Source organism: Phyllostomus hastatus, unplaced genomic scaffold, assembly GCF_019186645.2.
Source record: "Phyllostomus hastatus isolate PE091 unplaced genomic scaffold, TTU_PhHast_1.1 phas_contig_147, whole genome shotgun sequence".
In the NCBI taxonomy this organism is placed as follows: Eukaryota; Metazoa; Chordata; class Mammalia; order Chiroptera; family Phyllostomidae; genus Phyllostomus; species Phyllostomus hastatus.
The window spans coordinates 4,825,146-4,852,239 of NW_025333603.1; the positions used below are offsets into that span (position 1 = coordinate 4,825,146).

Below are 27,094 nucleotides of genomic sequence, written 5' to 3' on the forward strand. Positions count from 1 at the left end.
GGGGCACCAGGAGGACAGAGCCAGCAGAGGAAAAACAAAAATCAAAACGTGCTCTCACCATTGCCTTTGAGTCTTGGTTGACAAAAGAAGTGTTTTTGAAAAACATACATATTATTTTCTAAAGAGAGTCTTCATTCCTTGGACATCACACCCAGCTTGGATCTGAAACCAAAAGAAAAGAAAAACATTCCTGTGACCTTGTCAGCGGCCTTTGCGTTTTTGTTTTTTCCTCTCTCACTTTTGGTTTGGTTTTTTGAGTTTGGTTAACCATTTGTTTGTGACCGAAGCTGCATCCCTAGCCTTTTCTTTATGCACTCTCGCTGCTGAGAAAGCTTTCCTGCCCATTCCCCGCATTACGTTAGGGAGCCCACTGCCCCTCACCATTTTCATTGTGCGTCCCCCTCGAGTCCTCGCTCCCCTTTCCCGCCCCTCTGTCAGTGGTTTCTGTGTGCGCTCGCGTGTCCAGCTTCGTCTGCACACCCTGAACATTTATGTGCCGGTCCCTTTTGTGGTCCTCTGATTCGCCCTTCCCGAGAGCAGAGGTTTTCCTCCTTCGCCCCATGCTGATGTCACTGCTCGTCCACGTCCTGTGCAGAGTCCCAACTGCTGCCCCGGCACCCAGAGTCCATCTCCCTAGACAGACGCAGACGCAGGTGCAGAGTCGGAGTTCCGTGTGTTGTGGCCTCTGTTGTTTCCTCTGCCCAAAGGGACTTTTGTCCAGAGGGAAGAGGCCACCAGGAGAAAGAGTTTGAAAGATCGTTAGTTGTAACAAAACTAGACTTTGTGGAGTGGAGTGCATTTGTGTTTGTCACTGTGCAGGAGCGCAGGCTGTCATTGAACTAATTCCCTGTAATTGCAGCCTTTTATGTCACCGCGATATGCAGGCGGCCCCAGGCCCCCGATCAGAATGGGAAACCAGGTACTGTACCTTTTTGTGTTCTCTTCCCCCTCACTCCGCCGCCCTTGACCCTAGTTGGACTCTACTCCCATCAAAAATGTGGGGAGCTCTGGTTGGTGTGGCTCAGTGGATTGAGTGCCGGCCTGCAAACTGAAAAGTCGCTGGTTCGATTCCCAGTGAAGGCACATGTCTGGGCTGTGGGCCAGGTCTCCAGTTGGGGGTGTGTGAGAGGCAACCGATCGATGTTTCTCTCCGTCCCTTCTCCCTCTCTAAAAATAAATAAATGCAATCTTTTCTTAAAGAAAAGTGGGGGAAGGATTAGGAGGTAGAGGGACAGGTTTTAACAAGGTAGCTTTATAAGCAGGTCCCCAGAGAGGGCCCTGTGTCCATTCCCTGTGCGTTCTGCAGCCCCTGCCAGCATTTTCCCTGCCTCTCCCGGGAGACTCGGAACCTGGGTTCTGGAGCTTGGAGGGCAGCAGCAGCCACCGCCGCCAGGGTGGGAATGTAGGGTTTCAGCTATTCTAGAGAAGGTGGTAATACCCCTACCCCTCCCTTCAGCCCCTTCTTGGAAAAGGGTCTTCCTCCTTAATGAAGTTAATTGACAATGTGCATTTTTTCCTGGAAGCTTTTGAGAATTGCCAAGGCTGGTAAATAGAACCCTGCTATTAAGGGGAGAAATGGCCCGTAGGAGCGCTCAGATCAGGGCCTGCGGGCAGCAGAGCAGGACATTTGGGAGTTTTTCAACAACGTCTGCCTGCTCCCCAGACCCAACTCAAAACAAGAAAGGATTTGTTCGTGTAATTAGAAGAGTGGTCTGCCTGCGGGGAGGGCTTTCAGCCTGGGTTGTGTGCCTTCATGTTGGCCCTTTGGGGCTGGCAGTTCTAGGTGGCCTGGGGAACCGGCCCCTCCTACCCCCTGAGTCCAGCCCGTCCAGAGGCCGGAGGGGAGGTGCTGAGGTACTGATGAATATCCTCTTTTGAGGATAGACAACTGTATATCTTAAAGAAACTTTAGGGAAGTGTCTCTTTGTGCCAAAATAATTTTTTGGCATAACTCTTCGAGGGATCTTGCAAAAAGCCCTTAAAAAGTCTGACAGCGACACCAGTGCATCCAGCCCTTGCTGCCTTGGAGCTGGGAGTTCGGTCACTGAGTTCTCTGAGTTTCGCTGCTTCGTTCTCCAGGCTCCACGAGCATGACCCCGAGTGAGACGCCACAGGCACTGTGGAGAGGTGCTCTTAATCGGGGCCTCCAGTTTTGAAGTTAAATTGCCTCTCAGGTCCCCCCCCCCTTTTTTTTAAATGTCCTTTGTTTCCTCTTTTCTCTGACACGAAGGGGGCCAATTTGGACAAGAGGAATTAGAGACTGGCTTTTTTGAGCAAGGAGGCCCCTTGGCTATGTCACAGATGAGGAAACAGAGGGTCAGAGGGTAGGAGTGACTTCCCAAACTCTCCCAGGGAGCTGGGCTCGAGTCCTCCTCTGGCTCCTGGGCCAGTGCTGTTTGCACTGCACCTGTTCATTCAGTTCTCGTACTTGTGAAAGTGTCTTCCTTTTGACCCAACTACTCAGTGGGTCTCCTTTCTGCCATTGCATGCATGGGCCCCTGTCAGCAACTTTCCCTCTTGCCCAGCCAGGGCTCTCCTTGGCCTGAGCGGGCCTCTGCCCCAGGGAGAGAACAGATGTTTCCTTATCACAGTTGTGGCCCTTCCTCCTGCCGTTGAGGGACACTAGAGGAAATGGCGCGTTTCTGTCTGTCAGTGGGCCATGTGCACGCACCCAAGAGAGCAGACGGAGGATAAGTCGTTACCTGCACCCGGTAACGGGTTGCAGACCAGTCTCTCAGCCTCCTGCCCCTGCTTTAGAAAATGACACTGGTTTTCCAGTTTCCTCTGAACTCAAGATGTTGCCTCCTCCCGGGGGGAGCGCCCCTTTCACAGGTGCCACCCCGGAGGCTTCTTGGAGAGTGCCTGGTTTGGAGCTGCCAGTCCCACCACAGCCTCCAGCCACCCAGCTAGCCTAGCCCTTCGCCAGGGCACGCGGAGGCAGCGGAACTAGTTCAGGCTCACAGGGCCTTGGCCTCCCAGTTTAGGGTGGTGAGAAGGGCGCTCAGGGGCATCAAGGGCCTCAGGGTCATTGACTTGCCACAGTCTTGCAAGGCCAGCCTCTCACCTGCCTTCCTGGCCGAAGTTGGGTGCTGTGTACAGAGCACCGCTCTTTCAAGCAAGGGTGGCTGGGTGGGTAGTGACAGTGGGGTTCAGCTGGACCTGGGAGAGGAGGAGCCCGGCAGAGCCCCGCCGGCCTGGCAGCCAACACGCACAGACAGCTGAATGAGCAGTCAGAGGCCTCTGTGCTGTGTCCGTCCCTGGGCAGACCCTTGCATACCTGCCCCATGCTGCTGTAGGAGAGGCACTGGCCTGCTTCCAGGAGCCCGTGGGACAGCCTCAAAGCATCCCCCTAGCAGGTCCCGAGGTATGTGCATGGCACGTGCTTGAGTCTTGTACATGAGCTGCTGTTTTCCGTCTTGCATCTGAGAGCCTGAGCCGTCTCAGCGCAGCGCCTGCCTTCCCTTGCACAGCAGGCCCAGGCTGCCCAGTCCCATGTCAGGGTCACTCCAGTGAGGGGAGTGATTCTCCCCGGCCCCCTCTCCCCGTGTCCTGGCACGCAGCAGGCTTACCAGAGCCTGGGGAGGAGCTTTCTGTGAGAACTGGTGGGCAGCACAGCACTACCTGGAAAGGGGGCAATTGCCCAACCCCCACAGCTGCTCCATCCACCTGAACGTTCTGGGGTCCTCCAAACCAGACCAAACGGGCTCACGTGTAACCAGGCTCTAGAAGTGTCCCAAACCCCAAGGACAGACACAGACCAACCAAGTGATTCAGGGAGGAAGCAGGGCTGGGAGGAAGCAAGAGGTCAGGACAGCTAAAACCCAGTGGCTGGAGGGACACTCTCTACCCCGCGGCCAGGTAGAAATGGTTGGTGCCAGTGGCCACGTCGTGAGCATCAAGTACTCCCTAGGCTTCTGGGGTGCCCCCACAAGCCCCCCCACCCCAGTCACCCGAACATCCATTTAGAAGCTGAACAGGGAAGCCTTACCCTCGCTTCCCATCACCTTGTTCCAAACCTGGTTTGCGTTCCGCCATCAGCCCACAGGCAGGGGAGCTCCCCACTTGGCCATCCCCGCAGCAGGGAGCCGGGTAGGGGTGCGAGGGTCCCTGTCAGGGGCGCCCCGCCTTGGAAGGGATGGAAAGGGTGGCCCGTTTTCCCAAAGGCTTTCCCTCCCAAAGGCAAGGGCTCGCGTTCAGCCCTAAGGCACGGAGTTCCAGAAGTAAACCTTCCCCACAGCTCTGCCCCTCTCTCCCCTCCATGGGCAGCTGAAATAACTTCAGTCCCACATAAGTCACTTTTAATAGGTTTGCACAGCGGGTGTGCCAAGTGCTCATGCAGGAAACCCACGGCACCCTGTCCTCACCTTCTTAGCAGTGATCACACCAGCATCTGCCGCCTGCGTCAGGCTGTGGGAACAGGCTCTCCTCCCGCACCCTGCTCGCCCCTCTCCGGGGGGGCCTGCCCTTCACCCTGGGGGTGGGAAGGCGGCGTCTCACGTGAGGGGCCAGGAGTCCCCAGGAGTCCCGAGTATGCGTGGTTCCTGGGGGCTGTTGGGTTGGGGCCTCATTTTCCCCTGCCTCCGTATCAAAGCCGCTTCCTCCCGTTCCCCTTTAAAAGGGACCTCCCGCTGTTTCAGGCTTTTTAGCTAGTGGGTCTCTGGATCCCCACATCTTGGAGGTGGAAACAAAATGAGTTACGGCGCCATGAAGCAAAGGGGAGACAGGGTTGGGGTTTGGTAGTGAGAAGGAGGGGGCACTGCTGCCTCTGAGGGGGGTGCAGCAGGGGCCAGAGGGTGGCTCCCTCGCAGGGCGCAGACCCACGAAGACAGTGGGGTAGGGCGGTGGTTTCTCTCCCACTGGCGAATCCCTGACTCACCCTGCCACGGTTTTTGCTGATGCCAGCTGAAGCTGGCTGCCATTCCCCCAGCTAGCGGGCAGCAGGAATGGTCACAGGGAGGCCATGAGTGGCCCTAATTGGGCAGATGGGAGCTGGGACAGGCAGGTATGTCTCCCTTTGTCCCCTAGCTTGGGGAGCAGCCACTCAGCTTGTGTCTCCCCTCTCTTTCAGCCTCCGGGAGGAGTTCCTGGGACACAGCCACTGCTGCCCAACTCCATGGATCCCACACGACAACAAGGTCGAGAGGGCCCGGGGGGGCTGCGGGGGCATGGGGAGTCAGGAGGAGCTCCTCCTCCCGCTCCTGTCTGCCCCTGCCACTCACAGCCCGCCTCTTCTCTCACGCAGGGCACCCCAACATGGGAGGATCAATGCAGAGAATGAACCCTCCCCGAGGCATGGGGCCCATGGGGCCTGGCCCCCAGGTAACCCTGTGTGTCCACCCGTTTCCCTGACCATCTTTGCGCTCCCGCCTTCTCTCCTCTTGCCACAGTCTGTCAGTCTTCCCGTGTTGCTCAGCTTGCAGGGGTGAGAGCAGAGGGCGTGACCAGATCCCCAACTACTCCCTCTGCCCAGGGGTGGGCTGGCCGCATGCTCAGCCAGGAGCAGTCCCCCAGCAAGCAGAGTTGAGGGACCCCCAGGGAGCTAGGGGTCCCTCTGGGAGCCCCCGAGTTGACAGGCCCTTGGAGGGGAGACATGGGCTGGCATTCGGTTTGAGGGATTTGGAAGGCAGTGAGTCTGGTGCACAGGCAGTGTGGTGTGGGTCCTCCGGGAGTCCCAAAGGCAGGACGGATGGGTGGCTGTCCTAGCTCTGTTTCCAGTTCACCACAGACAAATCACTTTGACCTCTGCGGGCCCCCACAGGCCTCCGTTTCCCCGCCTGTCCAATAGGGAGTGAGTCTGTATGTACGGTTCTCTGCAGTGCCGCCCACGTGAGAGGAGGCTGGGCTGGCCAGGGCACCAGCTGCTCCAGCACGGAGCCTTTGCCGTTTCATAAACTGGGGTCCTGCCTGAAAGTTCTTTTGACCAGAGGGCTCCATTGCAAGAAGGAGGACCATTTGGAAACCTCTGGAAGAAATTATTTTAGGTGCCCTGTTTATCCCTTTGTAGTTAAAACACAAAGTTTGCTCCTTGTCCCCCAGCTGCGTACCTTGTCACAGGTACAGGGTCCCACAGTGCCATCAAGCAGGAGTCTGCCAGGCCGTTCCTGTTCCAGAGCCTCCTCGAGGTTGGCTCCTACTCTCAGTGTTTGAATGTTGCTCTGTCCTTCCCTCCGTGGGTGTTCTCTGGGGTCTGACTGCCTGAAGGAGGCTAGAAGGCTGGGGGAGGGGAACGGGGTGTCTTGTAGTGAGGGTGGGAGGGTTTTGTTCCAGGGTGTTTCTGCCCTGCCCAGAGGCTGCTTGTCCCTCCTGCCTGCCTGTGGATGTTCGGGTTCTCTGTGCCGCTCCCCAGGTTTCCAGTTCCCTTGGGTGGAGCAGCATCCCCCCACCCCGCCCCCACACACAGACACCTCCCTTTTATAGGAAGGGGCACCCACACACACCCCACAGCCCTCTGCTCCATCCAGCATCGTGCGTATAGCACGTCCAGCCCCAGCTTTCTTCTCCGTGGGCTGCAGCCTCCGTGGTGCTGGAAGGTCTCGGGGGAGGGCCTTGACTTTGGCCCTATAGTCCTGAAAGGAGGCATGCTTACACCACTTGCAGCTCTGGTTTCCCTGTTTTGTTTTGTTTTTTTCTTTCCTCCAATCCCTCGGAGATCGTGTCTTTGCCAGCCTCCTCTTAAGCCATCGGGGTGGCCCCTACCTGTCGAGTGGCTGTCTCGGGCTGACCTCTGCAAAGCAGCCCAGCAGAGGAACCCGTGGGAGGGTGGCAGAGTCTGCAGAAGAGAGATTCCTCCTCAGTCTCCTTTAGCCTCCACCGCGCATTAGAGATACTCTTGGTGTGGAAATCGGCAGTGGCCTTGGACTTCCAAAATGTTCTGGGGGGTAAAAAGGATGGAGTCTGGAGTGGAAACTCCATTCCTATACTATTATCCACCCTTCCGGGTTTTTGGAGGCTTAGCAGCCGCATCTGTAAAACGGGAAGGAGAGCAGTATCTGCCTCATAGGGTGGCAGGAAGGGGAGGGCCAAGCTCTTGGCATGACACTTGGCCTAGAGTAGCCCCTCGGCGAGCAATCTGTTTTCTAACTTGGGGGCTTAAAACAGGTGTTCGGGATCCCATTGCTTGGGTTGGGCAATTGTTTCTATAGTTTCATTTTTACTTTTCTGCCAGAGGTCACTGGTGTATTGAGGTTCCAGAAGCTGGGAATGGATATTATCAGACTGGCTGAGAGCAAAGTGTTCTGGAAGTTTAGGACTTCCTGCGGGGTCAGTGGGTGTCTCCTCGTGTCAGTGGCCCTGGCCAGCCGTCCGGCACACCTGCAGCCTGCTGTAAAGAGGTGATGAGGTTACCAAGGCTGAGGTCTTGGCAGAAGGGGCTTCCTGGGGCCCAGTTGGCACTCCTGGTCTCACCCAGCAGCATGCAGGGTGGAGCTCTCCAGCAGGATCTGGGGGTGACCCCGAGGGGAGGGAGATGCTAGCACAGGGGTGAGGCCAGCTGCCACCTCCCACCCCCCATCAACCTTAGGGGCTCTCAAAACATCTCCTTGTTCTTTTAATTTTACCAACATGGCGACCCTTAAGTGCCTTTCCTGTGTCTTCTGTACCCCTCTGGGTAGGGTGCGGTATTCAGTTTTGGAGCCAGACCTCCCTCAGAGTGACCCAGAGTGTCTGCGCCAGCTCCTCACTGTGGGACTTGGGCCTGGGCAAGGCTAGGGCATGGCATGGACCTCAGGGTCTGGGGTCAGCCAGGGAGTGGGCATAGCAAAGCCTGAAAGTTTTGAACCCCAAGGCTGAGGGTGGGGAGAGGACAATTCTCTGCACACACCCCCAGGCCTTTCTTTTGTCCCTGAGGGTGCTGTTCTGGTCATTCCCAGTGGTCAGGAGAGGGGTGAGCTGAGAACTTAGTGCTGGAAAGCACAGTTCTGGCCACAGCCCAGCCTGGTTGGGTCTCAGTTCCTCATCTGCAAAATGGGTGGCCAGGTGACCACCTCACGGGCTCCTTGTGGGGTTGGGTGAAAGGGCAGCCGCAGGCATCCCATGAGTCCGTCCCTCGCTGGGCCCTGGGCCAGGCTGGTGGTAAGGCGGCCAGCCCCACCGGCAGCCTTTAGTGAGTGCCACTGCACGCAACGCACAGTGCTGGGCTGGGACCAGACACACAGGTGGGGAGCCCTCAGCCTGTTCCTCCAAGTGCAGAATAAGATTGCTAATAGCCACAACTTTCCCAACAAAGAATAATAGGTAGAGTGTGGTCTTGGCTACTTGACAGATTTCAGATCCAAACAGAGGGGCATTGCACATTGGGAGCCTGTGTCGCGTTTTAGCCTAAATGTTACAAAGGAACCAGCAGCCAGGCACTGCCCTACCCTCTGTCCTCAGTCCCTCAGACAGATTTTACGAAACAGCCAGTGCCAAAAAAAGAGGTAGTATTTCCACTTAATTGTTTTCTCTCTGTAAAGAATGATGTGTGTGGGTCGTGTCAGGTGGGAGCCTTCTGGGAACTTTTTCAAAAGTGAATTGAATGAGGCAAAAACTGTAGGGGCTTCTAGCTGGGTTTAGGTTGAGAGAAGGCGCAGCCCATCAGAGGAGCCGTGGCCCCCAGACCTCTCGGACACGGTTCCCAGGGATGCGGCCCTCGGTGTTCCAGTTCAGGTCTGGCGGAGGCAGCACAGCCTAGAGCAGATGGCCACTCGGGCCCGACTCCGTGTGCGGAAGTGCAGGTGAAGGGCAGTCCCCAGTCCCTAGGAGATCTCTGCCACCCTCTGTGGGAGCGGCAGCACCTCCCTGCTGGTCAGCATTGTCCCAGCTCAGTGCCCCTGAGCAGAGACTCCAGAAAGATGGGAGGATCAGAGCCCTGGGGGCTGGGTGAGGAGGGAGCAGGCTAATCACGGGGACTTTCCTGGGGGGTGTCTCCTAGTGTGGGATGGCCAGGCCCCTGTGTGACCAGAGAGTAGGGAGGAGAGGTCCCTCAGCCTGGACACCACCCTGGCAGCCCGAAGTCCTCTCCGACAGACCTGTGATGGAGACTAGCAGACTGGGTGGCTCTCCCCTAGTGTGCGGTGCAGAGAGCGCTGAGCAGGCCACAGGCAGCTCCGAGAAAGAGCCCCTTTGACAAGGTGTTTTGGGAGGTGGTAGCAGGCCCCTGCTGGCTGCAGGGTGAGTGGCCATGTTATTGTGGACCCTGCACAGAGCACTGAGCTGAAACCAAGAGGGGGGACCTGATCCAGAGTCCCCAGCAGGGGGAGAGGGGGGGACGTCATTGTTGCTGACTGGGGATCCGATCCCTTGCCCCCCGCTGAGAGCTGTGTGTCTCCAGCCGCCGTCCCTGCCCCTGTGGAGCTGTGCTGGAGCAGTGGAGGAGGTAGTGTCTGGCTAATGGTCACACCTTGCCGCCCAGGGCCTCGGGCAGGGAGGCAGGCACTGGGAGCAGGGATACCATGTCACCTGAGTCTCCGAAACTGTGCTTCCAGGCCCACCTGCCCTCTGTGAAAAGGCTGGTGTTTGTGATTTGAAAACTTAGCCCAAAGCTCACTTTTATCCCCACTTTCCCCTGTGATTTACCGTGTGTCTGGCCTCCTTGGTCCTCCAGCTTGTCATCTGTGAAATGGGAAGGTATGAGTGACCCTCCAGGGTCTATGCTTCTGAAGGTGGGAGGACCTGGCGGGCACTGTCCCTCCACGGAAGCAGCCATACTGGCTGTTCGGGAGGCTGCCAAGGGCGGGGAGGGGTCAGGAACAGCAAGGGCAGTCTTTCAGGAGTGAGCGTCCTACTTGTTATCTCCCCTCAGGCCACCCTTCACCCCACCCCCGTCCCCACCCCAAGGTGCAGCCTGCTGTCCCGGGTGGGAGAGGCCCCTGGAAGATCTCTCTCTGTCTCTCCCTTCCTGGAGGGGTGGACTGTCTGGGAAGGGGGTGAGCTCCCTGTTGCGCAGGAGCACGAGTGAGGCTGAGATGTGTCGAGGGGACCTCAGAGTGGCACAGGGGGCTGGGCAAGGGTCCTTCAGGAGCTGAGGTTCTGTGATGCTCGAGGCAGCGCTGGGGGCTCTGGTGTTGGTTTTGCTGCCGACATCCCAAAGCAGTGCGCACCTGTGAGGGCCGGCCGCACTTCAGAGCTGCCATCTCACCTGACCCTCGCAGGGCGGCGGGTGGGAGTCCTTTTCCCAGTCTGTGGAGGAGGCAGCGGGGCAAAGGGCTTCAGTGGCAGCCCCGCTGCAGGCATTGCTTCGCGAGATGCGGCCACCCTGCTTCTGCACCCCAGTTTTTAAATCTTTAAAGCGGAGATAGCAATGGGGTTGTGTGATGGTTAAATGTAGGTGCTAAAAAGCACCCAGCACAGCCTGGCACAGAGTAAGCATTATTGTTACTTGGGTAGTTTGCTCAGGGTCAGCAGCAAGTGGCTGAGCCAGGGTGCTGACCTCCCCCATGTTCTGACCCCAGATCCATGGCACCACTCACTGCCCTGTGACATCTCTGTCAAGTGGGCCTGGCCCCCTATGTCCACCCGAGCCTGCCACTGTTTGCCCCAGGGCGGGCACACATCTTCTCAGCCCTGATCAGGCATGGGGGATGCAGGCTTAAGAGTGCTGGCTGGCCAGGGTGCCTCTGCCCTGCTTCCCCCACTGTCTGCACCCTCTCTGGGGATTCTTCTGTGGACTCCACACCCTTCTGTGGGTGGCCAGGCAGGGGAGGCAGCCCCGAGGCAGTGAGGTTGGGGAGATGGCCCAGCTAAAGAACTCCCTGTCGGCCTGCTGTTGCCTCTGAGGTGGCAGCTGTGGCCCTCGAGCCTCCCGTCCACCCCTGCCCACCGGCCCCTCAGGTGTGGGGCATAGCGTGCACACTGCACGGCTTGCAGATCTGGGCCGAAGCCCCAGCTGTGCCATGTGCTGACTGGGGCTTTGGGCCTTCGGTCTCCTCTTCTGTGGAACGGGACAGGACCAGCCTCGAGGCGTGGCTATGAGGACCAGACCAGACTGCATATACGTGCGCACCCTGTACTCCGTAAAGAGCGGGGAGTTCTGCTCTTCCTCGGTCACCAGCCCCGCGGACCTGCTTCCGTTGGGCTCTCGGATGAGGACAGAGCCGCTGCCGCAGCCAGACCCAGCAGACCCATTTGAGTTTTCCCTCCTTCCCGGCCCTGCTGATGCACTCAGCGCTGCCCTGTGCTGGCGCAGGGAGGGGGGCTCTGAAGGCCCTGGGACCGAAGTTCCCGTCTTCCACGGGTGCTTGGAGTCCAGCAGGGGAGACAGCTGTGTGTGGCCTTGAGCCTTGCCTCTGTGGCATGGGCCAGGGAGGAGGGGAGCCGCACAGCATTACAGGAGCAGCTGGACGGAGCAGTTACCCCGAAGGGGCGGGGCGGGGAAGCCTTCACAGGCGAGGTGCGCTGAGCTGGGTGTTAGAGGATCCTGTGTGGGAGGGAGCCTGCCCAGTGGAGAAGGGGACCAGGCATTCGTTCCTGCCTGGAAAGTAGCCCTGAAAGGGGGGAGTTGGGCTTGTCTGTGACGAGAGGAACCGGGTGAGAGGCCTGGGGCCCACCCCACTCTGCCTGGGAGTGTTGCACTGAGCTGGGCTGGGGCTCCTGGGAGTTCCCCAGTTCTCTCTGGACTCTGCTCAAACAGAGCGGTGATTCCGTCTGAGGGTAGGAACCTTTTCCTCTGGCTCCTACCACTGCACCTGCTGAGGGTCCCATGTGCTGGGGCTTGAATTAGGCAGCTTGACCTGGGGGCGGGGGACACCCCAGGCCTGGGGCAAGGTGGGGAGTCTGCACATACCAGGCCTCGGGGGCAGCTGCAGGCCAGGCCTTTCAGGAGCGTTTCCTCCCCTTCCAGTCCGAGTGCTGCTGAGAGAACCATCTTGAAGCCCCCCGAGCTGCGTTTCAAGTTGTGACTAACTGTCCCTCTGTGCTGGCTTGTCATTGTGACCCCATCACTTGACTCCCACCCTCCCTCCGCCTTTTTTAAACAAATGTGTTTTTTTCTCATCAGATTCTTCTCAGAGACTAATTCTCTTGCTTATATTCTGTCTGCCCCTTCCCCTTCTCTCTCCGGTTCCCCTTCTCCTTCTCATAGACTGACCCTTGGTTATCGTTGCAGAATTACGGCAGCGGCATGAGACCACCACCCAACTCCCTCGGCCCCGCCATGCCCGGGATTAACATGTAAGGCACAAACGACCCGCCAGTGGCTCAGAGCCCGTGGTTTTGCCCCTACTCCGCTGTCCTTGTAGAACACGGGGGATCCATTCAAGTCATTGCTGGCACCTCCCTGGGCCTCCGTCTCCTCGTCAGTAAAGTGAGGATGTTAAAATGCTGGTGATGAGACCTCATCCCATACAGTACTTGGCATGCCCAGCGCTGTCCGCAGCATGTTACATGGCTTAGCTCGCCGAATCTTCATAAGGACCCTGTGAGGTGTCACTGCCATCTCCCACTTACGGATGAGGTAACTGAGGCACAGAGAGGTGAAGTCACTTGGCCAGGCTCACACAGCATCAAGAGGAAGGGTCAAGATTTGAACCCTGTACAACTAACTGTTCTAGTGCTTTGGTGTTTCTTAACCCCTCGTGGGGGTAGATCTGTAGGAAAGCGCGCACGCAGAGGAAACTTCTTACACTTCACAAGTTTTTCATATAATTTATAGAGTTTGTAGATTTCTACCCATGGAACTACCGATCACGACCCCAGAGCCAGATGGTCTCTGAGGCCCTGGGCTGGTGTGAAGGACGCCCTGTTAGTCGTTTCTGCCCTCTGGTTCTGCCCCTGCTGGCACCACCCCCTTGGAGTTGATGGCACCTTTTTCACTGTCTCGTCTCTCTCCCTCTGTCAGGGGCCCGGGAGCTGGCAGACCCTGGCCCAATCCTAACAGTGCTAATTCAGTGAGTACCAGCTTGGCTGGGTGGTGTTCACCATGGAGGTCCTGGGGTGCAGGGGGGTTCCTGTCCCCAGGTTGGAGGTGTCAGCTGGAAGGGGAGCTGCAGCAGGACTCTACCTGATGCCTCCAAGGAGGAGCCCACCTGTAGGCAGAAGCTTGGGAGTGACATGCTGGCGCCACATTGGGCTCGGCCCCTGCCCAGCCCAGCCCAGCCCACTGCTCTGCAGAAACTCTGGGGTGTGAGCTGGGAGCTTGGCGAGGAGAGCCCTGTTCACACAGGCTCCTGCAGGGCCAGCCTCCAGCACTCAGACAAAGGAGCCGGGAAGCGCAGACAGTCCCAAGGGAGACGGCCAGAGGGGTGGGGCGAAGTTCCAGCCTCCTGCCCTCTGGAACTGGACGGCCCCCTAAGGCTCCCTGCAAGGCGCTCGGGATCAGTTCAGGAGCTGGCGTTTGCTCACACCCCCGGCTCTCTTAGGGAAACTAGCCAGATGGCTCAGTGGGTCCCACAGCCTGTCCCATGAAGAGTGGGGTCTCATCCCCACTTGGGTTTGGAAGCCAAGAAGTGCTGCCTGTCGGAAGAAGTGACTCTGACATGTGGCTCCCCCACCTCTTATTTTTAGATTCCATACTCCTCCTCATCGCCCGGTACCTATGTGGTAAGTGTGTGTGGGTTTGGGGTGTTGTATGTCTCGCCACTTGTGACTGAGTGTGCAAGAGAACTTCTCGAGTCCTTGTCTCTCTCCCTTTCAAAACACATTCTGAGCACAGATTCCAGCTGTGCAAGAACTCACTCTCAATATTCAGGCATTTATACCTTCTGGTGGCCCAGAAGTTTTCAATGAGACCTAGAACTGGGATCCCCATCTCAGGGGATGACCTGTGGGTTGGCGAGCTTCCACCTCAGGCCTCTGGCTCTGCCGACTGGATGTACACATGTGTGCACATGCATGCACACATGCAGCCAACTCAGTTTGAGGAAAGAAAGGAGGGGGTCCGAGTTCAGTCCCTCGAGGCTGAAACACTCGGGCTGAGTGCGGGCTGGGGCCCAGGTGCGCACTCGCTGCTGTCGTGGCTGGAGCTTCGTGGCCTCTCCCCACATGTCACTACCGTGGGTTTCTCATATCAGTTTTTATCTTCTCTCCAGGGACCCCCTGGCGGTGGTGGCCCCCCAGGGACACCCATCATGCCTAGCCCTGCAGGTAAGAGGGCTCGGGGAAGGGGTGCCTTTGCAGGTGCAGGCACAAAGAGGCAAAGCCTCTTCGCCACTCTTGCTGAGCGGCACCCCCTCCACTGCTCATCGTGGCGTTAGGCATTGGAGGGCATGAGACCCCTGGTGCCACGGAGCCACCGTGTGGTCTCAGCCAAGTCACTTATCTGGTTAAAGGACGAGTGGGCAGGGAGGTGGGGGAACAAAGGGTCTCGCTGGCCTCAGCTCCCGCTGGTCAGACAGAACCCTGTCCTGGTTGCCTGTTTGTCTAGGCTCTGGCAGCCGGGGGCCAGGGCTCTACGCACAGTGCCTCTCGGCTTCTGGTCTTCCACGTAGGAGATCCCTCCTCCCTTTTTCTTTAGCCAAGGGAGGGCACGCAGGCAGGCGTGTGCACACCTGCACACACAGCATCGCAGTTGTGTTTCTTCCCCAGCTAAGAATAGCACGCTACCAGCTAGGAAGAACCCAACACGCAGCCCTCGCCCACCCCAAAGATAAAACGTGAGAGGTGGTTGGGTTTCTCCCTGAGAAATACGGGGCCTGCTCCTGATACAAACACGTTAGTTGATTTCCTAAGAAGTCATTTCAGGCTAATTGGGGAGACGGAGGAGGGGTCCCTCTCCTCAGCTCCCCGTAGCAGGGAAGCTGCTCTGCTTCAGGGATGGAGCTGGTGGCAGCTGATACTCTGGCTCCCACTCCGACTCCTCCTCTCTGCTGCTGCATTTTTATGAGCTGCCTGACCTACATTCAGACTGGGTCGCATTAAGCCACTCCGTATGTTAATGTGTCTCCAGCCCCATCCCTGCCTCTCCCTCCTGCCCCATCAGCTTGGCAGGGAGGCCCCCAGGTAATTTGTGGTGTTTCTCTTTTCCCTGATTTGATTAAAGCCACAGGCAGGGCTGGGGAGAGCCCAGGTGGTGGTCTGGCTGCCCCTGAGCTGTCCCAGCCAGTGACCAGACTCGGTCTGGGGTGGGCAGACAGGAATTTGAACCTAGAATCCTCCCTGGCTATGGCCACACTGCTGTCCAGACACCCTGAAATTCTTCGTTTCAGGGTTGAGTGGTTTTCACAGTTGAATTTTCTGTGATTAAAAACTTTGTGAATCTTCATTAAATACAAATTAGCCAGAAAATGGCGGCACTTAAAGAAAATTTTAGGTGATAAAATACAAAAGAATGAGTTCAAGTGCCACAAGTTTGTTTTAATTAAGAAATGAATTAATCACCCCAATTTGCGGGTTTCCACTGTTCTACAGATTCAACAAATTCCAGCGACAACATCTACACAATGATTAATCCGGTGCCGCCTGGAGGCAGCCGGTCCAATGTAAGTCTGCTTTCTAATAATTTACATATCAGATACAATAACAAATCATAATTAACTTCATCAGCTGAGGGGAAAGCAAGTTTAATTGATTTCAGCCATTTGTTACCAAAGACGAATAAAATGAACCATCAGGAAAGTGATTAACTCTCAGGCACCTCGGTTCCCGTCTCATAGCCATGGGGGTGGAAGAGAAGGGGTGGGGTGGTTCCTGTTCCTCTGGTCAGAGCAGGGCACCAGGCCCCGCTGCAGGGGCCCCCTGCTGCCCGGCGTGGGTGCGGGAAAGCCCCGGGGTGCCAGTGGGGTTTGGGCCGGTCCCTGCTCAGCAGGCTGGCTGCGCCGCCCTGGGCATCCGTCACCCTCTGTCTGTTTCCTTGGCCGTGGTGCTTAGAGTGGAGGCCAGAGCAGGAGCGTGTGGCCCACTGGGGGCCTTCCCGCCTCGCGCCCCCAGCTTCTTAGGGAGCCCGGTGACTCCTGCACTTTGCAGCCTCTTTGCCTCTCTTCAGGCCGTTCCCTCGTTGAGAAGCCACTCCCTCCCTCCTTGGCCCCTCAAAGTTCCAACCTTGAGTGATGCTGCAGCTCAGATGCTATCTTCTGGGGTCACCCTACTCCCTGCTCTTCTGTCCTGTGTCACAATGGGACTTGACTCTGCAGCTGTAGCCTGTCTCCCTCTCCCCACTGGGAGCTCCCTGAGCCCATGGCCAGTCCATCTCACCTCCGGACAGCGCTTCCACACCGGCCCGGACGCTGACCCCGCCCTCGCCCTCAGGAGCTTGGGGTTTGGAAAGGAGGCTGCTGTGGGATCAGATCAGCAGCCTGTGGGCTGCAGAGCCAGAGGGTGGGCCTGGGGCCGCAGAATTGCGTGGCTCTGGGGGCACTGTTTGGTTTTATTGGTTTACTTATTAATGTGACACCCAAACCGTGCCATGTGCTAAAACCCTGACTGAGAGAGACCCTGTGCATGTCACTGCATCTGTTCAGGCTGCTTGTAGCCTCTGAGATGAGGGTCTTTGGCCCGTCTCCTAGGTTGACAGGGAACCCAGAGGGGCTGTGACCACCAGGGTCACGTAACTGAGCAGGATGGGAAGCACACATTCTGCCCCCCCTTCTCCCCTCTTCTGCGCACCCAGCACCTCCCAGCGCTGCCTCATCACCCCTCTCTCACTAGGGCAACCGGCCGTCCGGCTTCAGCTCTGAAGCCCGACGTCCCAGGCGACGACATACCGGGGCACAGAAGGCCTGGTTTACAGCAGTGGGCACGGAAAGTTGGGCAGGAAAGTGTAGACCTATTCAGTGACCCAAAACACAGGCCCTGGGCACCCTGTGTTAGTGTCACCTGGAAATGGCATCGATCACCTGACCCTGTGGTTGCCGTTGGCGAAGTTTTCTCGACCACGGATTCCGTCAGTCATGGATTCCATCGGTCGTGACCTTGGCTCTCAGCAGTGGGTCCTCCACACCGCGTTGTCCCAGGGCACCACTCAAGTGCACTGCGGTCCCGGGCGCAGGGGGCATCCATTCGTCTTTGCTGCTGTGGGCGGGCGCACTGTCGCACTCTGTGTGGAGACAGCGCAGGGCTCTGTTCCACTGTGAGTGTGGTGGCCACGTTTCCTGAGAGTTCAGATGACGGAAATGAGGACTACGACGGCACCAGGGAGGAGACACAGTGGCCGGTGGGAGGGCACATGCGGCCAGATCAGGGGTGTGAGTAACCAAGGCGGGGGAACCACAGTGCATGCTGCGAAGAAGGGGAGGGGGTGTGAAAGGGGCAGGGGGTCGAAGGCGCGCTGGGGACTGAACCGCACGGGTCTGGGAGGAGACAGGTCTGTCCTACCACCCCAGCGGCAGTCGAGGCTGCTGCCCTCACTTGGACACACCCTGAAGGAGCACCGTCACCGTGTGAGTCCCTCAGTTGCTCCCTGAGCTGAGAAGTTCACTGCTGAGCCCTCCGGGTGAACAGAAGGGGGGTTTGAAGACCGGGTGCTGCTCCTTCAGTGGAGAGTTGGTTCTGTCAGATGTTGACCAGGCGGGCTTCCTTCAGCATGTCAGGTGGGGCATCGAACCCTGGCGGCAGAAACACGTCCCGGCTCTTGGGTACTTTGACTTGAAAACTGAAGCTTGAATTTGTCATCGTGATTTCTGTGAAGAAAACATAAAGATGGTTGTTCTCTTGTCCAATACAAACTGAGGCTTCACTCATTTGTCTGTGTACTTGGCAGAAAGTACACAGGTAATTGGACAAATATCAGTCTGTAAGCGTCTCACCTGCTGAATGTCCCACATACCTTGCCCCCCATGGTGCTACAAAGGGGTGTGATTTGCTTACCAGTGACTCAGGCTGTCATAATGAAAGTTCTTGGTCACTTGTCAGTTTCCTGAAAACATGCAGAAGCTCTTAATGAGATTTTTTACTTTCTAGAAATTGCGAGCCTCAGACAGCCCCCATGCAATGGCCGTCATTGTTGCCGGCCGCAGGAAAGATGTTAAAATGTTGGCCTGCTGTGCCACGTTGAGATGAGAGTGGAGAAGGGAACCCGCTGCAGTAGCGGTGTGTGTGCCGTGTCGTCCCCAGAGCTGTTTGATGGTCTGTAAAGAGACCGTGAGGAGCCCAGATGAGGAGGAGTGGCCCTCGGACCCCACTTGAGTTGTTCAGAGCCGTGGAGGGGGAGGGGGTTGCAACAGAACCTCCTAACTGCCAAAGAAATGACAATTTCTTGGAAATGAGACTGCTTGAGAACTCAAAAAATGTCACCAGTGAGGGCAGCCCCATTAAATAGGACTTTCCCAATTTCTTTATTAAAACTGCAACTTAATTGGAATCCAGCTTGGATCACACAAGTTCACATTTACCTTTCTGCTTTAGAGCCGATGCTCTGAGAAAGGCAGGTTAGACTGCTAACGACGCCCGGGGTGCTTTGGCAGGTTGCAGATGACGGCCCTCTGAGACAGAGCTCGCCCGGTGGCCGGTTTACCGGCACCGAGGGCCTGGCTGGGCGGAGGCGGGCTGCTCCTTACTCCAGGGCCGCGGGGTCAGCTCGAGGCAGACCCTGGGCCTGAGTACAGAGCTGAAACTAGAGCACAGAGCAAAATGCAGGAGTAAATCTTGGTGACCTGGGTTACACAAAGCTGTCTTACCACTGAAAGCACAAGTGACTAAACAAAAGAACTAGATACATCGGAGTTCATCAAAATTTAAGACTTCTGTGCTTCAAAGGACACTGTCAACCCAGAGTAGAAAAAAAATATTTGCAAATCATGTATCTTTGAATCTAAAATATGTAAAGGACTTTAATAGTATTTAAGAAAAACAAAACAAAAAAAAACCTTTGGGGCCCAGGGCGCGAGGAGACAGTTCTCCAGAGAAGAAGAAACGACGGTGAGCTGGTGCTCCTCACGGTCACTCACTGGGGAAGCGTACTGCGAACCGCGCGGGCGGGCGGGCGGGCGAGGCGGCTCCGGCCAGCGGCCTGGCAGACAGTCTCCACGTGACCTGCAGTTCCACTCCTGGGTGTCTACCCCAGAGAAAGGAAAACGTGTCCCCACAATAATCGTACACAAATGTTTGTGAGCATTCTTCATAATGGCCCAACATCGGAAACCCCCTAAGTGCCCATTGTTCTGCCTTCAGCACGTGAGTCGGGACCCCCCGAGAAAGGGCGCTCCCTGAGGTCAGGACTCGGGTGCCGCTGGGCTTGCGAGCCCGCGCGCGTGCGTGCGTGCGTGTGTGTGTGTGTATGTGCGCGCGAGCACGTGCACGCGTGTGCGAGTGCACTCTCGGCAGGAGGCTGGGGCCAAGGCCCACTCAGCCGCCACACTCTGTGCTTCCTTCTCAGTTCCCGATGGGTCCAGGCTCGGATGGCCCGATGGGAGGCATGGGCGGCATGGAGCCACACCACATGAATGGATCGTTAGGTAAGCCTGCCTCCTCGCCCGGCCCTGCCTGGCCCGGCAGCCTTCTCTCTGCCTCGGGTTCTGGCTCAGCCGGGTCCGGTCCACAGTCCCAGCCTGTTCTGGGCCCACAGGAAGATCCCAAGAGAAAGATACTGCCAGGACAGAAAATTCTCTGCACAGAAACTGTGTGGGATTAGGGTGGAGGGGGTGGAGGCCCCTCGGCAGAAGATGGTCAAGAAACAAACAGAATTCTTATTTTCTTCCAGGGTCGGGTGACATAGATGGACTTCCAAAAGTGAGTATTGGACGTCCCCTCCCCCCAGGAAGCCCTTCTCCCAGTCTGGCTGGGCAGGTTGTGGGGGTGCCTGGCACTCAGCTCTTCTCCTCTCTCCTGTCCCTGCAGAATTCTCCTAACAACATAAGTGGCATTAGCAACCCTCCAGGCACCCCTCGAGACGACGGCGAGCTAGGAGGGAACTTCCTCCACTCCTTTCAGAACGACAATGTAAGTGTACCTCTTGCCACCCTCATTGCATCCCCGGACCGTCTTCTGGTCCCCCGAGGTCTGGGGACTGTTCACTGAACAAGTTTCAGAGAGAGCCTCCTGGCCAGGACCTGCCTCTGGGCCTGTGTCCTCGACAGTGGCCTCTCACCTGGGGGATTTTCCCACACACACAGCAGAGCCCTCACCTTCGTCCCTGCTGTGCAACCTCGGCCACTGCCCCCTGACCTCGACTACCAGCAGGCCCTTCCAGAGACATCTCTGTGCGGGCACAATGCCTTGGGCACTGATGAAGCTGATGTGGCTTGAAAAGCCTTGGGCTGGGACTCCGGAGGCCCACCGGGTCATTACCCCTGGGGTCTGTTTCCACGTGTGCTGGGGGCGGGGGGGGGGGGGGCGCAAACAGTGATTTCCTGGGGTCTCACCACGGAGGGGCAGGCCATCTGCTTTTCCACATTGGGCTCCTGTTTACAATCCCGCCTGAAGGAACAGCCTCGTGGTTAAGCAGGCAGTGGGGGCAGAGGTTGGTGCTGCTTGAACTGGAAAGGGGTGATTTGTAGAGGGAAAGTGGGGGATGACTCTGCCTCCCAGAGTTCCTGACGGGGCACAGACTGGGGCTGGAAGGTGCCTCCTGGCCCTGCTGGGCCCCCTGCCCAGCCATTGCCACCCAGGTTCCGCCCAGCCAGGCCCCCAGACTGGTCCCGACCACCTCCGTTTAAGGAGACCTTTCCATGGCTCCTTCTTCCTGGCCCTCACGACCCCCCTTCTCTGCTTCTCCCCTTCCAGTATTCTCCAAGCATGACGATGAGTGTGTGATCCCCCTCCTCTTCTCCGAAATGCTGAGAGAGCCGGCATTGCAGGCGGGAAGATGCCAGAAATTATGCAAGAAGAAGTGAGGTGTCATTACCCAGGAGCTGGGGGAGGGGCATCTCCCTGCTCCCCCTCCACCCCCTCCCTTTTTTCCACTCCCCCCACTCTTCCCAATTTTAGTTCATGCAATAAAGAGGCGGAACTTTTTATTCCATAAAACATGAAGGACAAAACTCAAAAATATATTTCAGGTCGATGGCCAGAACAGTCCTGTCCCTTGCCCTTTCCCAGAAGGACCTTTTATGTACATGACACTTTTTTTTGTTGTTTTTTGTTTGGGGTTTTGCCGCTGTTGGGATTTTTTAATTTGTTTTCGGGGTGGGGCTTTGGGGGAGAAATTTTTTTAAAAGGAAGCTTCTAGCAAGCCCCCATACCCCAATCAACCTCTGCTTTCTTCTTTAAAAAAAAAAAAAAAAGGGAAAAAAAGGACAAAAAAACCCAAGCCCTGTGTTTGTGCCCAAGCTCCCCCGCAGGAGAGCTGGTCTAGGTGTGAGAGCGCACGCTGTCTTTGTAGCCACCTAAAATGATGATGATAATAAACTGGGCAGTTTATAATCGGTCGTTTCTTTCGAAAGGCCTTCTTTGGAAAGGAAAGGAAGTCACCCTTTTCCACTTGGGGTTTTTGGCTTGTGCGGATGGGCAAGGGAGGGGCGGGGCCTTTTTTATTTTGTTTTTTTGCTTAGTTTCCCCTGGCCAAGGTGGTGACAGCAGCCGCACCACTCGGACCCGAGTTCCCCCCACCCCCATTACATAGCTGGAGGGGCCAGGCCATCCGAAGGCTCTCGCCTCCACCAGGGTGGAGACTCAAGTCACTGCAACCCCAGCCCAGCGGCACGCACTGCTTCCCAGGACGGTGTCCTCCAGTCCCCTGGACTGCCCCGCCCCCCTGCGCCCTCCTGGGGCCCCGCCCCAGCCTTTCCAGAGGATCCTGCCAGCTGCTGGTGGCCTGGAGCCCAGTAGGGGAGGCCACCTGCGGCAGGATGGCTGTGACCTGAGACGTGGAACCTGTGACCTCCGCGTCCTGGTCCCCATGGCCCTCGCATTGTCCTCGTGTGTGCTGGCATGTAGGGTTGGAGTTTGCGGGAGGGGTTTGGGTTTTTTTTTTTTTTAACTTCTCTTGATTCTTCCTCCTTTTTCAAAGACGAGATATTGACCCGAATTGCTCTGCATATGCTTGGAACTGGATGGAAAGACTTCGGAATTGCTGTGGGGGGTGGGGGGGCACCAACCACCAAACAGACGTGCTGTTTCCGGTCCTGTTTTTATTTTCAAAAACCGACACGCAACAGTGGAGCCTGTCTCCTCCCAGGAGGGGTGACTCGCTTCCCTCACCTCAGCACCCCCCATGGAAACCTCTGTGTCTTGCCCCGAGACAACCGAATTCTTTGTACATTTACTCCCTCCTCCCTGCCCCCTCCCCCGTAGCTGGTCTTTGTTTGTCCCCCTTTCTGCTCCGTGTATATCATATTATGTGAGATATCATCTGCCTGAAAAAAGACCTTGTGCGGATTATTGGGAACATTGTAGCTGTTTCTGTGTTTTTTCTTACCTTGTAGTCTGGTTCTGAATTAAGAGAGGAAAAAAATAATTATGATACATTGTAGTTTGTGTACGATATATGTCGATAACGTTTTATTAAAGGGACATCTTTTTTCCGCAGCCCTTCCTGACATGTTTGGGGGGAACTTGGGTGGGAGTTTGTTACACTGACGACACAATGCAAGGCGACGGTTTGGGTGCAGAGTTTTTGTTCCTGGAGCATCAAGTTTTGTTTCTTGTTCAAGGCGTCTGCCTTCTTTTCCCTGAGCATGCTAATTCTGCATTTTCTGCGGAGGGCTGCAGTGGCCTTTGGGAAAGGTGAGTTGGGGGAAGACATCAGTCTGGCTTAAAGTATTTGGGGGCGTCCTGAAAGCCAGTTTTGGTTTCCTCTTCTGCAAGCACAGTTTGGCTTGCCAGCAGGCATTTTTCTGGAAGTACAGAAAGGTTCCCGGGGGGCCTGTGTTTTCCGAGGCGAGCCTGTCAGTGAGGATGCCCCGCATGCTGCTGCCGCCCCTGCTCTCCCCCTTCCGTAGAGTTTGTTCCACTGACCCTAGGGGGCCGGGCTACCAGGAGGTTGCTTTTTTCTTTTTTCTTTTTCTTTTTTTTTTTTTTTAACCTCAAAGGCAAGGGGGAGCTCTTGAGACAGTTTGATAGGAGTTTAGAGAACCTGTATAAGCAGCATCCTTGAAGGTGGCTGGGTGGGCTGGAAACGTGGTGACCCGGCCACAGCCGTCACCTAGGCAAGAAGTACTGAGAGCTGGGGCGGGGTGGAGGTCAGCTGCGGCGGATACCGACTTGGACTTAGAAAGTAGGACTCCGTTTCCGGGGGCCTCATTCCAGGCCTGCAGCAGGAGGGGAGCACAGGGGGCTCAGCCCGCCTCCACAAGACCTGAGGGAACAGACAGCAAATTGCCGGTTTCAGACCCTGCCTTTGCCACTGCTGTGCAGTCACGGGCAAATTATTTTCTACCACTGTGTTTGGTCTTCTCATCTGTGAAGTGGGATGATGGTTTGCCTACCTCGTGAGGTGGTTGTAAGGGTAACTTACCGTGTGTTAAGTGTTCAGAGCAATGCCTTGCACGAAGTAACAGCAGCAGTGTTTGCTGTCAGTGGTGTTGGCTCCTTTGGGGGTAGTCAGTCCAGTGGGTGGGGTGGGAAGCAGTTGGAAGGGCCTGGAAGAGCCACTTTGCACCGTCCCTCATCATAGTCCGGGTTTCTGGGCTGTTCCTCGGCACAGCGTGGCACCTGCGACCTGCTGGGAGGATGTCACTGAGGGCCCAGTGAGGAGACGTCAGCTCTGAGGAGGCGTCTGTGCACGTGCCAGCCCAGTGCTGGAAGGAGCAGGCAGCGAGGATAGGCGAGTGTCCCGCAGCACCCTGGCTGCCACCTGTGCTCCCAGAGCAGCACTCGGGACAGGAGCGAAGGTGTGGGGCCTCAGCTGGAAAGGAGCCCAGGGTACCGGGGAGGGAGGACAGCGGTGACAAGCGCCTACTGCCGTGTGCCTCACTGCCCACCCACCTCTGCAGGGGCTGCGAACACCCGGTGCCCTTCCCCCAACCCTCAGCCTGTGCCTGCCAGCATCCCCTGTATGTTCCTGGCCCCAGTGAGGGCTGTCAGGGTGGGCCTTACCACCAGGGGCAGATCTTTGGGGAGAGGACTGGCTCAGAAAATACTTCCACTGCCCTGCCCAGGCCTGATCCAGGCCCTACAGCCAGGATTTGGATTGCTGAGCAAGGGGCAGCAGAGAGGGGGCTCCGGCCCACCCCCGACACTCAGGCAGGCGTGGAGGCCCAGGCCCGAGGCCCAAGCACAGCAGCTGCTCTCCTGCTCGAGTCATCGCTGCCCATGAAGTCTGCTTCCAGGGGCCAGCCAGCCTAGGGGTCCAGAGTGAGGCCTGGGCCCGAGTCAGAAAAAGTGGCCTGGCTAGAGACTCACGCCTTCTCTCTCTGGCTGGGCACCCCTCCCTGGGGCCAGACAAGGAAGCCCTTGAGGCAAACCAGCTGACGTGCACAGGGGGTCGGGGGCACAAGATGTGGGTGCAGAGCTGGAGCAGGACTCCAGTCTGGGCTCAGCTGGGGCTGGTGCTCTTCAGCTTGATGTGCTGAGGGGCTCCCGGTGTGGCCTCTGCTGTCCCATGCAGATTCCCCAGGCTCCAGGGGCTGAGCCTGGAGCACATCCTGGGCTTCTTGAGGTCCTGCCCTGAAATGAGTGGAGTTGGGGCTCCCCTGGGCTGGGCAGGGGAGGAGGAGGGGTGATAGTTGGATGTGACCTGCTCTGCTCTGCTCTGCCCTGGGCTCGTTGGACATTGTCACCAGGAGTACCTGAAACAAGACCAGGCCGAGGTGTGGGATGCTGAAAGTTAGAGGGTCTATTTTGTCCGGTGCTAGTGCAGAGATCTCTATTCCCAGGTGCCTGTGAAGGGCCCAGTCAAGTTCGGCACCTAGTAACCTGGGCATTCAGCCACCTCCTTGGTTTTCTGCCTGCATCTCAGCCCTTCCACTGCCACAGAGATTTCACTCACTTCTGAGCATCCTTACACTCTTCCATTCGTCCACTCATTCATGAATTCACCAAGCACCTGTTATGTGCCAGGGACTATCCCGGCTGTAGGGTTACAGCAGTGAACAAAACACACAGGAGGATGGAGCTGCCCCTCACTGAGGTGGGGCAGGCTGCGAGACAAGCAGGCTGAGGTGACGCTCTGTTTTGGCAAGTTAAATTTGAGGTGCTTGTGTGAAAGCCATCCAGGTGGAGGTGTCAAATAGGCAGTCTTAGACACACACCTTGGGAGCTGGCATTTGGAAGGTTCTTAAGCCACGAGCTTGGCAGACATCATCTGGAGAGGGAATGGACAAGCGCCCAAGGACTCAGCGATGAGAGAGGTGGGAATTGGGAACCAGCAAAGAAGACAGAGAAATGAGTAGGATAGCGAGGTGCCCTGGAGACCATGTGAGGGAAACCGCAGGGAGCAGAGGGCCAAGTGCTGCCCAGAGGCCCCAGATGGCCAGCCTGTGGTGCCCAGGGACACGGTCTGCAGTCACTTCACTCAGGTGCTGCCTGGCCAGGCCCTGCAGGCCCCTGCTGCCCTGGCTTGCCTCTCGGCCGTTCATGTTCCAGCCACATAGAACGATTTACGGATTATTGCCACTGGGGCCTTTGTTCTTGCTGTTCCATCTTGGCACGCCCTTCCTGCTTGCCCTTTAGAAGCCAGCTCAAATGGCCCCTCTTTCAGGAAGTCGTCTAGGTGAGTCAGAGGCTCTCTCTGGGCCCTCTTGGCCCTGTACTGTGTTGGCTCAGAGTCTACCTCCCCTGTCAGGCTGGAAGCCCCTCCAAGCCAGGACCATGTGTGAGTGTCCTTTGTCCCCAGGACCACCCAGCATGTGCTCAGTGAGTATTTGGGGGAGGAACTGGGTGTCTGCTGAGCAGTGGGCCTGCACCCCTCCCCACTGCTGCTATCAGCCGAAGGTTGGTGCTCAGGTGCGCGGAGAGGTGGCCTTTATGGCTGCCTGCATCTGCAGGTCCAGAGGAAAGTGGCTGCTCTCTGTCTACCAGCCACCGGGAGCTCCCGTCTCATTCTGCATCTCACTCCCAGTGCAAGCCTCGCACACGGTAGGCACTTGTAAAATGGGCTGAACTGTTGGACTAGCCCTGGAGGTCGTCTGTAGTGGGTCACCCAGAGCTCAACCTCCGGTCCCGACCTGGTTGGGTCCCATAGTGGCCCAGCTGGGTTTCAGGAGACCTGTGGGGCCCGTGTGTTGTGGGGAGGGTGGCAAAAAACTGGGAGAAGCCGTGCTGCTCCTGACAGGCTGGGCTCTTGCCTGGGCAGCAAGCCCACGCCCTGGATGCAGCAGGCCTGGGCGTGGGGAGATGAGGCCTGGGCTGTCTGGCACGGGCTAGAGTGGGGATCCCAGGTGGCAACAACCACAGCAGTGTCCAGGACGCGGGAGGGGCTGGCCTCACTCCACCTTGCTGTACCCAGCCCTGTGCCTCCCGGCCCCACCACTTTGCCTAATTGGGGACAGCTGCAAAGGGTCACCCACCTCCAAACTTTCAGTAGGATCAGCTGAGGCCTCACTCCTCCCCCTGCCCAGGGGCATGCTCCTCCCTCCTCTCATGCTTCCAGGTCTTTGGAAAGCACTCCCCAAAACCTGCCACACCCTCCTCAGCCTGTTCTGGGGAGCCCTGTCAAAGACACCCTGTTTCCCTTCTTTCTCCACCATCTTCCTGAGGGAGAATGTGAACGTGGAGAGAGCAGGGGCCCTACTCTGTTCACTGCTCTCTACCCCGGGCCCTGGGCCCACCTGCCACACACTAGATGCTCTCGGACACTCGCGGGATGAGTGAACCCTCGCCTGAGAACTTACTCAGGTGAGGTCGCTTTAAAAGGCTGGTCTTCCAGCAGCCGAGCAGGTGGGCCCCATGTTTCCTGGTGACTTGTGTGTTCATGCCAAAGGGAGGACAGTCTGAGACACTCAGGTCACAGGCAGGCTCTAAGGGACTTTCTCCCACCACAAAAGAGGAAGCAGAGTCTCTGTTAGCCCGAGGTGCTCCTGGTCTTTGCCAGCCTTGGGCTTGCAGCTGAGGGACAGAGCTCAGCGAGTCACGGAGCCTGTCTGCCCCTCCGGCCCTGGGTGCAGCGGAGCCAGGCTTGGGAGACGCCAGAGCAGCCTGCAGGGGGAGGCCCGCCTTGTCACCGGCTTCTGAAGGGCTCTGGCTCCGGCGATGAGAACTTCCTGGTCAGATGCAGCTCAGTCATCTGAAAGTGGGGAGAACCGGGAAGGGAGGTGCTTGTCCCGTTTTGCAGAAGAGGAGAGTGGAGGCGCTGAGAGGAAGGCTGGGACACAGCAGGCTTGGAAACGGCTCCCCCACGCAGGACTGTAGCTCCCTTGCCGCTGCTGGAAATGAA

General features: G+C 57.3%; 1 protein-coding gene across 4 annotated transcripts in view; it reads left to right on the forward strand.

Annotated features, from left to right (window-relative positions):
* SSBP3 (single stranded DNA binding protein 3) overlaps positions 1-22,308 on the forward strand; it is a 154,633-nt gene extending 132,325 nt beyond the window's left edge. For 3 of the 4 annotated variants that reach the window (XM_045857335.1, XM_045857346.1, XM_045857363.1), the window contains 12 exons: positions 860-919; positions 5,069-5,135; positions 5,243-5,319; positions 12,080-12,144; positions 12,812-12,860; positions 13,477-13,512; positions 14,001-14,055; positions 15,319-15,389; positions 19,220-19,298; positions 19,544-19,572; positions 19,681-19,782; positions 20,566-22,308. In XM_045857335.1, coding sequence (XP_045713291.1) covers positions 860-919; positions 5,069-5,135; positions 5,243-5,319; positions 12,080-12,144; positions 12,812-12,860; positions 13,477-13,512; positions 14,001-14,055; positions 15,319-15,389; positions 19,220-19,298; positions 19,544-19,572; positions 19,681-19,782; positions 20,566-20,595 — 720 coding nt within the window. In that variant the 3' untranslated portion in view covers positions 20,596-22,308. The remainder of the gene's footprint in view (positions 1-859; positions 920-5,068; positions 5,136-5,242; positions 5,320-12,079; positions 12,145-12,811; positions 12,861-13,476; positions 13,513-14,000; positions 14,056-15,318; positions 15,390-19,219; positions 19,299-19,543; positions 19,573-19,680; positions 19,783-20,565) is intronic. The other variant, XM_045857355.1, reaches the window with a different exon arrangement.
* Positions 22,309-27,094: the final 4,786 nt, after the last annotated feature.